Source organism: Sus scrofa, chromosome 3 (assembly GCF_054392235.1).
Source record: "Sus scrofa isolate SSC_HxYL_T2T_F1_AM1 chromosome 3, Sscrofa_HxYL_maternal_Yorkshire_Landrace_v2.0, whole genome shotgun sequence".
Lineage (NCBI taxonomy): Eukaryota > Metazoa > Chordata > Mammalia > Artiodactyla > Suidae > Sus > Sus scrofa.
In genome coordinates, this window is record NC_139385.1 from 28,568,722 (window position 1) to 28,581,192 (window position 12,471).

The window sequence follows — 12,471 nt, forward strand, 5'->3', positions numbered from 1 at the left end:
TTCTAGCTGTTTTAATAATTCCTCTGTGTTCCTTCTTTTCTTCTTCTCATCCTTTGATGAATTTCTTTAGTATTATGTTTTGATTCCTTTCTTATTATCTTTTGTGTATCTTTTGCTTTGTAGTTACCATGAGGTTCACATATAACGTTCTATTATATATAGGAGTCTATTTGAAGTTGGTAGCAACTTAAGTTTGAATGCATTCTGAAAGCTCTACATTTTTACATCTCCCCATCATGTTTTATGTTCTTGATGACATATTTTACATCTTTTTATTTTGAGTATCTCAACTAATTATTGTAGTTATAGTTAATTTTTCTACTTTTGTCTTTTTCATACTAGTTTGATAAGTGTTTGATCCTCTATCTTTATTGTACATTCACATTTACCAAAGAGGTTTTTTTTCATATGTTTTCTTGTTATGAGTTGGTACCTTTTCTTTTCAGCTTAGGACACTTTAATATTTTTTTATAAGGCTGGTTTAGTGGTGATGAACTCCTTTAACTTTGGCTTATCTTGACAACTCTTTATCTCTCTGTCAATTCTGAATGATAGCCTTGCTCAGTAGAGTATTCTTAGTTGAAAGTTTTTTCCCTTCAGCAATTTGAATGTGGCTTGCCTTGTTTCTGCTGAAAAGTCAGATGATTAAAAAAAAAAAAATCAGCTGATAATCTTAAAAGGGGATTTCATTGCACACAACAAGCTATTCTTTTCTTGCTGCTTTGAAGATTCTTTCTTTAACTTTTGACATTTAAATTATAAATATCTTGGAGTTCCCATCATGGCTCAGGGGTTAACAGATCTGACTGGCATCCATGGATGCAGGTTCGATTCCTGGCCTCGCTCAGTGGGTTAAGGATCTGACGTTGCCCTGAGCTGTGATGTAGGTTGCAGACACAGCTTGGATCCTGTGTTGCCATGGCCCTGGCATAGGCTGGCAACTACAGCTCCAATTGGACCCCTAGCCTGGAAAGAGTAAAACTAATAATAATAATAATAATAAACACCTTTGTGTGGATTTCTTTGGGTTCCTCTTATGTGGAACTCTATGTCCTGGACCTGGATGTCTTTCCCCAGGTTAGGCAAGTTTTCAGACATTATTTCTCCAAATAAGTTTTTGGCCTGTTTCTCTTTCTCTTCTCCTTCTGGGACCCCTCAATGCAAATGTCATTCTGCTTAATAGTGTCTATAGGTCTCTTCAGTTATCTTCACTTTTTAAAATTCTTGTTTCTTTTTGCCAGTCTGTTTGGTTGAGTTCTAAAGCTTTGTCCTCCAGGTCAGTGATTCATTCTTCTGCCTCATCTAGTCTGCTGTTGAAGCCCTCTAATGTATTTTTCAGTTCTGTTCTCGTATTTTTCAGTTGTGTGACTTCTCTTTGGTACTGTCTTATATTTTCTTTCTCTCTGTTGATATTATCTCTGTGTTCATCCATTCTTCACCCAAATTATGCATCTTTATGACCATGTTTTTGCACTCTTTATCAAGTGGATTACTCATCTCTGTTTCATTAAGGCCTCTCTTCTCAGATTATTGTCTTGTTCTTTCATTTGGAAAACATTCCTCTGTTTTCTCATTTTGTTTGATTCTCTGTGCTGATTTCGATGTATTAGGCGAAAGAGCAACCTCTCCAGGTCTTGAAGGGGTGGCCTCATGTAGGTGATGAATCTTATCATGCAACTTTGCTTTAGCTCTTGGTTGTCTCTCAAACTTTTGTGATTGCCTATGTAGCCTGATTTATTCCTTTTTTTTTTTTTTTTTTTTTTTTTTTCCCGTCTTTTTGCCTTTTCTAGGGCTGCTTCTGTAGCACATGGAAGTTCCCAGGCTAGGGGTCAAATCGGAGCTATAGCCACCAGCCCACGCCAGAGCCACAGCCACGCAGGATCTGAGCCGCATCTGCAACCTACACCACAGCTCTCAGCAATGCCGGATCCTTAACCCACGGAGCAAGGCCAGGGATCAAACCTGCAACCTCATGGTTCCTAGTCAGATTTGTTGACCACTGCGCCACGACAGGAATTTCCTGATATATTCTTGATAGCCCTCAGTTGTTGAGGATGTGTTCCAAGACTTTTCTGTGTTCCAAAGGGAGCGATCTCATTCAGCACCTAGATTCAGGCTGATTGGAAGGCAGATCCTCAGACAGCAGCTTTTTAAAAAAAATACGCGGATATGTACAGTCCAGTGGGAATCACGATCATAGTCCCTAATGACCTCCAGGCCGAGAGATCCGGGGGTGTCCCCTGAGCAACAGTCCCAAGAATCTGGGCTTCAGACAAGTGTGTAAGCTCCTGGGAGGTACCTGTGAGCAGTGGTGAGGCCAAGGGTGGCACAAGGATGGTGTGCCCCTGCCGGCTTTCCCTGCAAGCACATCTGTAGCCCTGGGGTGTGTGGCAAACCCGAAGCCTTAGGCTGAAGTTCCAGGCCAATTAAAAGGGCCTTTTTCACATGCAGGCTGGGGCTGTGTCCACCTGGGTGGGGTCTCCTCCTTAGAACTGTTCAGATTGTCACAATCCTGTGGGGCCCATGAGCCGCAAGCCCTTTCTGGTCATCGGAGTCAGGCAGCTGAGGCTGTAGGCCGTGCAGACTGTGCTCGCCCAGCGGTGTGAGCAAGGCCAGGGAAAGAGCCCCGGGGGAAGGGCTCGCCTGTGCTTCTCGTGATGCGTGATGCGGGAGGAGCGTAGGGGCGGGGTTCGCCCTTAGCTTTAGCAAGGCTGTGTCTCCACATGTCTGCCTGAGTCCCAAGAGACAGGGAGAGTGACAAATTGAGTGTCCTAGCACTTTTGTCCCGGAGGACAACCCCAGCTGTACTGCCTGCCCTGCTGGCAGGTGCTTTAAGATCAGCAGCTGACCATCTTTCGCATAGAATCCAATCACCTCTTAATCTGCTGCCTTTGTGCTGGTGTGTGGACCTAGTTTGGGTTTGTTTTTTTTTTTTTGTAAGCTCCAGGCATTTGTCCTTTTCCCCCTTTCTTTCTTTTTCTTCCTTCCTTTCCTTCTTTCCTTCTTTCTTTCTTTGCTTCCTTCCTTCCTTCCTTCCTTCTTTCTTTCTTTCATTCATTCATTCATTCATTATCTTTTCCCTTCTGTTTTCTCTGTACTAGTGTACTGGATTGCTTCTAAGCCTCTTACCTTTTTTCTGATATTTTCTATCTCTTTGTCTTTTTTTTTTTTTTTTTTTTTAATTGCTTTCCTGCTAATATCCTCTCCCCCTTTTCTCCTTTGTCCCACGTCTGCTGTCGGGTGTCCCCCTTTCCCTTGGGGACCAGGCTCCCCCCACACCCTGGTCTCTCTCCTGCCTGGATGGCCGCTCCCTCTCCCTCCTTCATTGCCCCGGCCTGGTGGGCTCTCCCCACACCAGGCCTTGCCGGGAACCTGCAGTCGCTGCCTGTTTTCCACTCTGTACACGTGCTTCTCGGGGGGCCCTCTGTGCCCCCGCCCTCTCCCGCTAACCCGTTTCCGCTGCTCCCCATACATACTCTCCTCTCTTCCCATGCCAAGGCCCTCGTGCCACTCCCCCAGCAGCCCGGAAAAGCCAGGACTGATGTTATCCCCATGTCACCGGTGGAGATGACGGTCTCTGAGAGGTCGGGCAGCACCCAGCTCATCAGTGGCAGAGCTGGTCTTGAACCCAGGTCTCCGGTCTGTTTGCTGCCTGTGTCTTGACCATGGCCACCCGTCTCCTCCTGCGGGGCTGGGGCAGCTCCCCTGCTGCCCACTCTCTCTCTGCAGGACTCCTGGCCCTTGTGGCTGCATTTGGCCCCCACACCTTGAGAGATTGCTTCCTTTTCTGACTCCTCATCGTACTGAGTCACTACAGGTTGACCTAAGATGTAACTGTCCTCTGTACCAGTGTTTCCCATCGAGACTGGCTTTGAGGGCACAGGTGGCACCCATCATGGGCCCGGTTGCCCTGAAGAGCACTGCAAATGCTGTTGGTGGCAGGATTTGCCTGACCAGGTTCTGTTTCTTTCTTTCTTTTGTCTTTTTGCCATTTCTTGGGCCACACCCATGGCATACGGAGGTTCCCAGGCGAGGGGTCTCATCGGAGCTGTAGCCGTTGGCCTGTGCCACAGCCACAGCAACGCCAGATCCGAGCTGCGTCTGTGACCTCCACCACAGGTCACAGCAATGCCGGATCCTTAACCCACGGAGCCAGGCCAGGGATCGAACCCACCACCTCATGGTTCCTCGTCAGATTTGTTAACCACTGCACCACAATGGGAACTCCCAGGTTTTGTGTCTTGGGTGACCTTCTCTCCCTTCCCAGGGGACGAGTTGCCTGAGCTGGACAACATGGCTGACAACTGGCTGGGCTCCATCGCCAGGGCCACGATGCAGACCTACTGCGACGCGATCCTCCAGATCCCCGAACTCACCCCGCACTCCACCAAGCAGCTGGCCACCGACATCGGTGAGTTCTCTCGGGACGGCCGGCTCTGGCCGGTTGCATCTCTCAGGCCCCTTGTCCTCCAGGAAGGTCGTCTCTCATCTCCTTTTAACTTCAGCCCTGGTGTGTCTATGACACGTTGTTAAAAATGCAGAGCTGGGAGTTCCCGTCATGGCTCAGTGGTTAACGAATCCGACTAGGAACCATGAGGCTGCGGGTTCGATCCCTGGCCTTGCTCTGTAGGTTAGGGATCCGGCGTTGTTGTGAGCTGTGGTGTAGGTGGCAGACACAGCTTGGATCCCGCGTTGCTGTGCCTGTAGTGTAGGCCGGGGGCTACAGCTCTGATTCGACCCCTAGCCTAGGAACCTCCATATGCTGCGGGAGCCACCCAAGAAATGGCAAAAAAAACAAAAAAAAAAAAAGACAAAAAAAAAAAAAAAGGCATTGTTAAAAATGCAGAGCTGGAGTTCCCTGGTGGCTCAGCTGGTTAAGGATCTAGCCTTGTCAACTGCTGTGGTGTGGGTTCAATCCCTGGCCTGGGAATGTCTGTGGGCATGGCCAAAAAAATGTGGATTCTCCAGCCCCCCCTGCCCACCGAGATCCTGACATAATAAGCCTGGATGAAAGCCTCAACATCTGTATTTTGACAGATGTCCTAGGGGATTCTGACATTGCTGAGGCTGAGAGCCAGGAGGGGAGCTTGGGTGAGGTGGGTTGGAGGGAGGGAGACAGGCTCGTGTGATGCTGGCTCGCCCTGCCTTGCCTTGTGCTCCTTGATATAATCAGCATGCAAACGGACTCTGATTAAGCTCTTAGTACACACCAGGCATGCCAGGTGCTGAGCTAAGCCCTCGCACCCATTGTCTTCCGCAGCCTTCAAAACTCCCCGGTGAGGTCGGCGCTCCTGCCTGCATACTGATAAGGAAACAGGGCCACAGAGCAGTTGCCTCACAAGGCCCCCTAGCCAAGGTCAGAGGGGCGTGTGCCCTCCTGCTCCCGCTGGCTCACCTCTCTGGAGGTGATGCCGCCCGGGGTGCTCTGAGGTCAGGGGTGCTCTGACGTCAGGTCAGGGAGTCTCCCCAGCTTCTTGGTATCGTTCCACTGACTCGCCTGTTCTGTAGCCCTAGGCGGTGCTTGGAGCAGCCAAGGAAGAGGGTGGTGGGAGCCTTCAAGATCAGCCCCCTGGGGACACCCAGCCAGGGCTTTGACCTGGGAGACCACAGGGCCAAGCCAGCCTCTTGTGCAAAAGAAGCAATAGAAGGGAGGCGCTTTCCCCGGGTCCCAGAGCAGGGAGGGGTGGAGCCAGGCCTGGAAGCCAGCTGTCCCGACGCCCTGTGCTGTGATTCCTGGTCCTTGGTCAGCATACAGAGCAGTGGAAGACATGAAGTTCAAGTGTTTGTTGGTGCTCTCTGTTGGTATAAGCAGGAGTACCGAGGAGAGAACCAGCCGGAACTAGGGAGTGAGGTTGGGGGATGGCCCCCAGCGTTCACTTGTCCACACCATATCTCCTTCCCGGAAAACTCCCCGTCCAGATCCATCTATTCTCTCAGCATTGACGGAGCATCTCTTAGGAGGTGGAATGGAACAAGAGAGGATTTGACGGTTCCTGGGCTCACTGAACTTATGCCGTACGGCCGTGCGGTTAGGGGCCAGGCAGCTGCCTGGTGGTGACACAATAGAGAATGGTGAGGTCTGTGGCAACATGGGCCCATCATTTTTTTTTTTTTTTTTTTTTTGGTTTTTTCATTTTTTCTAGGGCCGTACCTGCGGCATATGGAGGTTCCCAGGCGAGGGGTCTCATTGGAGCTGTAGCCGCTGGCCTGTGCCACAGCCACAGCAACGCCAGATCCAAGCTGCGTCTTTGACCTCCACCACAGGTCACGGCAACTCCGGATCCTTAACCCACTGAGCCAGGCCAGGGATCGAACCCGCAACCTCATGGTTCCTCATCAGATTCGTTAACCACTGCGCCATGATGGGAACTCCAACATGTGCCCATCTTAAAGACACTCAAATTAAGCACGAAGACAAGTTCCCTTGTGATCCAACAGGTTAAGGATCTGGCATTCTCACTGTTGAGGTGTGGTTTTGATCCCTGACCTAGGAACTTACGAATGCCACAGGCACGGCCAAAAAAAAAAAAAAAAAAAAAAGCATTGAAACTGGAGTTCCTGTCATGGTGCAGCAGAAACAGATCTGACTAGGAACCATGAGGTTGTGGGTTTGATCCCTGGCCTCAGCTCAGTGGGTTACGAATCCAGCGTTGCCCATGAGCTGTGGTGTAGATCACAGACTCAGCTCGGATCCTGTGTTGCTGTGGCTCTGGTGTAGGCCGGCGGCTACAGCTCCAATTCGACCTCTAGCCTGGGAACCTCCATATGCCGCAGGTGCGGCCCTAAAAAGACAAAAAGACAAAAAAAAAAAAAAAAAAAGAAAGAAAGAAAGAAAAAAAAAAACCCCCAAACACCCCAACACTCTTGCTGGCTAAACAAAAGATGTCATGGTAGGTCATGGTCCAGGCTCACAGTCAAGGGGAGCTCACAGTTCTGGGTGACCTTGTGCCCGAAGCAGGTGCCTGACTGGTTGGTGGCGCCGTCCAGGGAAGTGGCTCGCCCAGCAGGTGGTGAGTCAGCCAGCTAGGGCTGAGTAGGCACCTCCTATGGTGCTGCCCTGAGCCGGGAGACTCAGGGACGAGGGAGCCATGCCTGGGGCTCCAGCCTAGGAGATTAACACGGGTGGTGATCCGAAAGTAAGGAGCGCCCTGCTGCTGGGGCTCCCAGTCCATCGGATCAGGAAGAGGGAGGGGCCCCAGAACCAGCACCTCCCCCGCCTCGGGTGGCGCCCAGGAAGGAGGAAGGGAAGGCAAGGCCCCCTGTTTATCCATCACCTGCGTCATTTCCAGCGTTCCTGGTCTTTGTCCCACTTCATCCCCTCATGGGTAGTACCTGCATCCGGGGTCCAAACAGAGGCTCGAGAGGTCACAGGAGTCACAGAGGTCACCGTGACCTTGGAAAAAAACAACCTGGATTTCTCCTGCTCTCAGCCGGGGCTACCCGAACTTGCCTGCTAGTTAGTATGGGGGCTGCTTTTCAGAAGGACCGGATCCTCAGACCCTGTCTTGGAGCTTCTCATCCACTCATCGGGGGGGCGCGGGCTCAGGAATCTGTGCCCACTTGCACCCTGGAGGTTATCTTGGGAGGCGCAAGAAGCTGCATTACACCAGGGGGTGCCCAGCGCCATCCTCGTCCCCACTGTAGGGGCACTGCTGGGGCGTCCTCGGGAGCTTAGTGTCTTATGACTCCTGGGGTTTTCTCCGTGGTCAGTGGGGTCCTCTGGGGAGCAGGGCTGGGAACCCAGCTAGGAGTCCCCAGTGCGGTGTTTTGGTGAGGAGTCAGCTGGTGGGGCTGGAGAGCTGAGTGTGTGGTGCGGGGGGTGGGTATGGGGTGATGCGGGCCACCCCTTTATTAAATTAGAATTCCTGGAGTTCCTAGCTGCCAACTATTGCCTTTGGGAAGGATAAGCAAAGAGATGCTGCAGCATCGCCCAGGGAACCGTATCTAGTCACTAACAATGGAGCCTGATGGAGGAGAATTCAAGAAAAAGAATGGACGTATGTGTGTGACTGGGTCACTTTGCGGGACAGTAGAAAATTGGCAGAACACTGTAAACCAACACTAATGGAGAAAATAAAAATCATTAAAAAAAAAAACAAAAAAACAAAAAAAAACAATTAGAATTCCTAGATTTGGGCTGAGCTCACAGTCAGGTTTGACCTCCTTAGGAAAACCCTCAGCCTGAAGGCCCGTGGGCTGAGGGTGGATCTGGCAGCCAGCGTCTGGGGACCTGGTAGGGGTGGGGGTGAGGGTGTCTTGTTTCTTCCTGGGGGGGGCGGGGCGGGGCGGGCCTTGTGGGGCCTGTCCCCTCGATGCTGCTGCGTCTGTCGAGCTCTGTCCCTCTGCTCCTGCTCCGCAGACTACCTGATCAACGTGATGGACGCCCTGGGCCTGCAGCCGTCTCGCAACCTGCAGGGCATTGTGATGCTCTTGAAGACGAAACCCGAGGATTACAGGCAAGTCAGCAAAAGCCTGCCCCGCCGCCTCGCGGCCACCGTGGCTGCCATGCGCGGTGTGGACTACTGACCCTCTGGCACCTGGCTGAGCAGAGGGTCGGGGCCACCGCCCTCTCCAGAATGGATGCGCTCCGAAACATCTGTCTGCCTGGGATGAGGCAGGATTTCCTTCAGAAAGACCTGGTTTACTTGTATAATAAAAAAAAAAAAAAAAAAAAAAGACTTGTAAGGTAGAGGTGTATTATTAGGAATTTTCAGATGATTTTTTTTAATGATCTGATCTTTAAAAATGCAGGGAATAAATATGGTAAAATGAAAGAAAGCTGGTTTTTTTTCCCCTTGTTTCCTCCTTGAATATTTGGGTACTCCCCCTGTGCTGTGGGCAGGAAAAGGGATATATATATATATGTGTATATATATATGTATATATGTATATGTATATATGTATATATATATATGTATATATGTATATATGTATATATATGTGTATATATATGTATATATGTATATATATGTATATGTGTATATATGTGTATATATATATGTATATATGTATATATATGTGTATATATATGTATATATGTATATATATATGTGTATATATATATGTATATATGTATATATATGTGTGTGTATATATATGTATATATGTATATATATGTGTGTATATATATATGTATATATGTATGTATATATGTGTATATATATGTATATATGTATATATATGTGTGTATATATATGTATATATGTGTATATATATGTATATATATATGTATATATGTATATATATGTATATATATGTATATATGTGTATATATATATGTATATGTATATATATATATATGTATATATATATGTATATATGTATACATATATATATATATGTATATATATATATATTTTTTTGTCTTTTTAGGGCCGCACCTGCGGCATATGGAGGTTCCCAGGCTAGGGGTTCAATCAGAGCTGTAGCCGCCAGCCTACATCAGAGCCACGGCGACGTGGAATCCGAGCTGTGCCTGTGATTTACACCACAGCTCATGGCAACGCCAGATCCTTAACCCACTGAGCGAGGCCAGGGATCGAACCCGCCACCTCATGGTTCCTCGTTGGGTTTGTTTCCACTGTGCCACAATGGGAACTCCAGTTTAGCAGTTTTTGTTTTTGTTTTTGTTTTTTTTTTTTTTGTCAGTAGCTTCTGTATCTGTTAAGATGGTACCTGCCTATAAATAACAGAATAACATAATTTGAGTGATTTAAACCAATAGGAATTGATTTTTCTCAGTAACAAAAAGGCAGATGGTGGTGGCTGTGGGCACTGATTTCGGGTTGGATTGAGTCAGGACCAGGACCAGAACCAGCTCCTGTGATCTTTTTTTTTTTTTTTTTTTGTCTTTTTTGGGGCCGCTCCTGTGGCATATGAAAGTTCCCAGGCTAGGGGTTCAATCAGAGCTGTAGCCACCGGCCTACACTACAGCCACAGCGACACCAGATCTGAACCTCACCTGTGACCTACACCACAGCTCACGGCAATGCCGGATCCTTAACCCACTGAGCAAGGTCAGGGATCGAACTTGCATCCTCATGGATACTAGTCGGGTTTGTTACCACTGAGCCACGACGGGACCATGCAGCTTCTGTGATCGTGACCTTTCCCTGTGGCCTGGTGCCTCATCCCTGCCCAGTAACTTCCGCAGCTGCAGGTATGGTGTCTGTATTCAGGGAGGAAGGAAGCAGAGAGGGCCAGGCCGAGTGACACTTCTGTCCCTTCTACTGGGGAGGTGAAGTCCTTCCCCAGGCTCCCTGCTGACTCCCTCTGAGGCCTTGCTGGCCATGTGGGGTTGCCAGGTGTCCCTAACCCGCACGTGAGGCTGGGAGTGCGGCTGCCACCGCGCCACTGACACCTGGGCTGGACAGCTGTCATGGGGCATCTTCTACGCCAAGGGATGTTTAGCAGCATCTCTGGCCTCCACCCACTGGATGCCAGGGCTGGTACCCAAGTTGTGACAACTACAAATGTCTTCAGACCTGGCTTCAGAGGCCACATCACCTCCGGTAGAGAAACCCAGGCTTAGACCATGGGGGGTTTCTTGCCGCCTGTACAAACTAGAAGTGGGGGAGGCAGCTGAGTCTCTCGGGGGTCCTTTGCTGGAATTGAAGGCAAGCTGTGTTCTGGGCTTGGGTGGCTTTTTCCCCCACCCCTCTGCCCCCCAGCCCCCCACCCCCGCCCTCCCTACAGCCTTGGAGGCTGTGAATTTGACCCCCATTTCCCACACAAAGGAGCTGAGGTCTGGAGAGGCCTGCGGGGCCTGTGCAGAGTCACCGGCCGCCCTATGGTGGGGCTGGGGTGCAGAGCGAGCCCAATGACACCAGCTCCGCCCAACCCCAGCTGGGTCAGTCTGCTCCTGCCACCTTCCCGAGGGGCGCTGCCACAACTGAGGCCTCTCTGAACCAGCCCCACCAGGCTGCCAGGGCCGTATCTCTCTGGGTCTGTTGTCCAGGGATTCCCACACATTCTGTCCCCGCATCTTTGGAACCAGTTTGGCTGGCCCCGAAAGAGCCGCAGCTGCCAAACCCACACCAAGAAAAATATTTTGGGCAGCCCTCAAAAGCAAAAAAAAAAAGAAAGAAAAATATTTTGGTTTCTCATGTGGTGGATCACAGACTGTCCCTGGCAAGGGTCTGGCAGCCTGGCTCCTGCCTTGAGCAGGGAGCTGGCAACCTGGAAGGTGAAAATGCTTCCTTGAAGTGGAAACTTCTTTGCCGTGTCCTCTGTGCCAGCGTCACTGAGAGCCACTGGGCTTTGAGGGGACAGGCTTGGGCGTGATTCCCAGCTACACGACCTTCTAGCTGTGTGACCTTGGGAAAGTTGTTGGCCTCTCTGAGCCTCATTTCCTAATTTGAAAAACAGAGGTCGTGATGGTACCTAACTTATAGGGAAAAACCATTGAGGAGTTCCTGTCGTGGCTCAGTGGTTAACGAACCCGACTGGGAACCATGAGGTTGCGGGTTTGATTCCTGGCCTTGCTCAGTGGGTTAAGGATCCAGCGTTGTGAGCTGTGGTGTAGGTTGCAGATGCTGCTGGGATCCTGTGTTGCTATGGCTCTGGTGTAGGCCGGCGGCTATAGCTCCGATTGGACCCCTAGCCTGGGAACTCCATATGCCGTGGGAGCAGCCCTAGAAAAGGCAAAAAGACAAAAAAAAAAAAAAAAAGAAAAACCACTGAAACACAGTGGGGGGGGGCACAAATGGCAGGTGGTAAGTCCACATTATGTGCTAAGTTCATAGCCCCCCCAGGATCTGTAACCTACCTTCCTTTCGTGGGTAGAGGCGGGAATTACAGAATGCCATTTTGGGGGCAGTTTGGGCCCTGCTGGCCTAATTTTTTCAGTCTCTGATGGGGCTCCAGGGCAGGAATAGGACAGCCCTTCTCTAGATCCGGAGGTGACAGGATTGCCTGGCTGCCTGATGCAAAGCCTGCTTTCAGAGAGGGGACCAACATCCATCTTCACCCCAGCCCTCAATACTCCCCTAGGGAGGTGACAACAGATTGCCCTGTCAGCCTGGTCCCTGTCTCACGTCCCAAAGCAGTTCTGGGGACCAGAAGCTCCTTCTGGCTCCTGCTTCAACATGTCTCTGAGCAAAATGCTTCATGGGACATGTAAGGGGCTGCCCGTCATAGATGCTCCCAGGGCTGGCCAGGAAGCATCTCCCATGCTGTCACAGTGATGGTTTCAGAAGAAGCACGTGGCCCAGGCTGATCCAAATGCGCCTCCTTCTCCAGGCTTTTGGATGCTGCGAGGAAATAGCTTTCTTCCTACTGATCTGAGGGAATGGAGTCTGGGACAATGAGGGGGAAAGTAGCACAAGGAGAGAAGCTGAGAGGGATGGCAACCCAGAAGAAAACAAAGCCAAGAGCTGGAGAAGCCCCTAGATCTAGGTGAACCCCTGGATACAGCCATGCCTGAAATCCCTGGACTTTATAATCACAAGACCCAATGAATTCCCTTTTTAG

The 12,471-nt window shown here is 50.0% G+C and overlaps 1 protein-coding gene across 10 annotated transcripts in view; it reads left to right on the forward strand.

Annotated features, from left to right (window-relative positions):
- COG7 (component of oligomeric golgi complex 7) overlaps positions 1–8,778 on the forward strand; it is an 86,066-nt gene extending 77,288 nt beyond the window's left edge. For 9 of the 10 annotated variants that reach the window (XR_014840581.1, XR_014840575.1, XR_014840576.1 and 6 more), the window contains 2 exons: positions 4,268–4,411; positions 8,360–8,778. Coding sequence is in view for 4 of the 10 variants with exons in the window: in XM_021086472.2 (XP_020942131.1) it covers positions 4,268–4,411; positions 8,360–8,526 (311 nt within the window). In the remaining 6 variants the exon portion in view is untranslated. Of the gene's footprint in view, positions 1–4,267; positions 4,412–4,744; positions 4,829–8,359 lie in introns of those variants that run through there. The other variant, XR_014840570.1, reaches the window with a different exon arrangement.
- Positions 8,779–12,471: the final 3,693 nt, after the last annotated feature.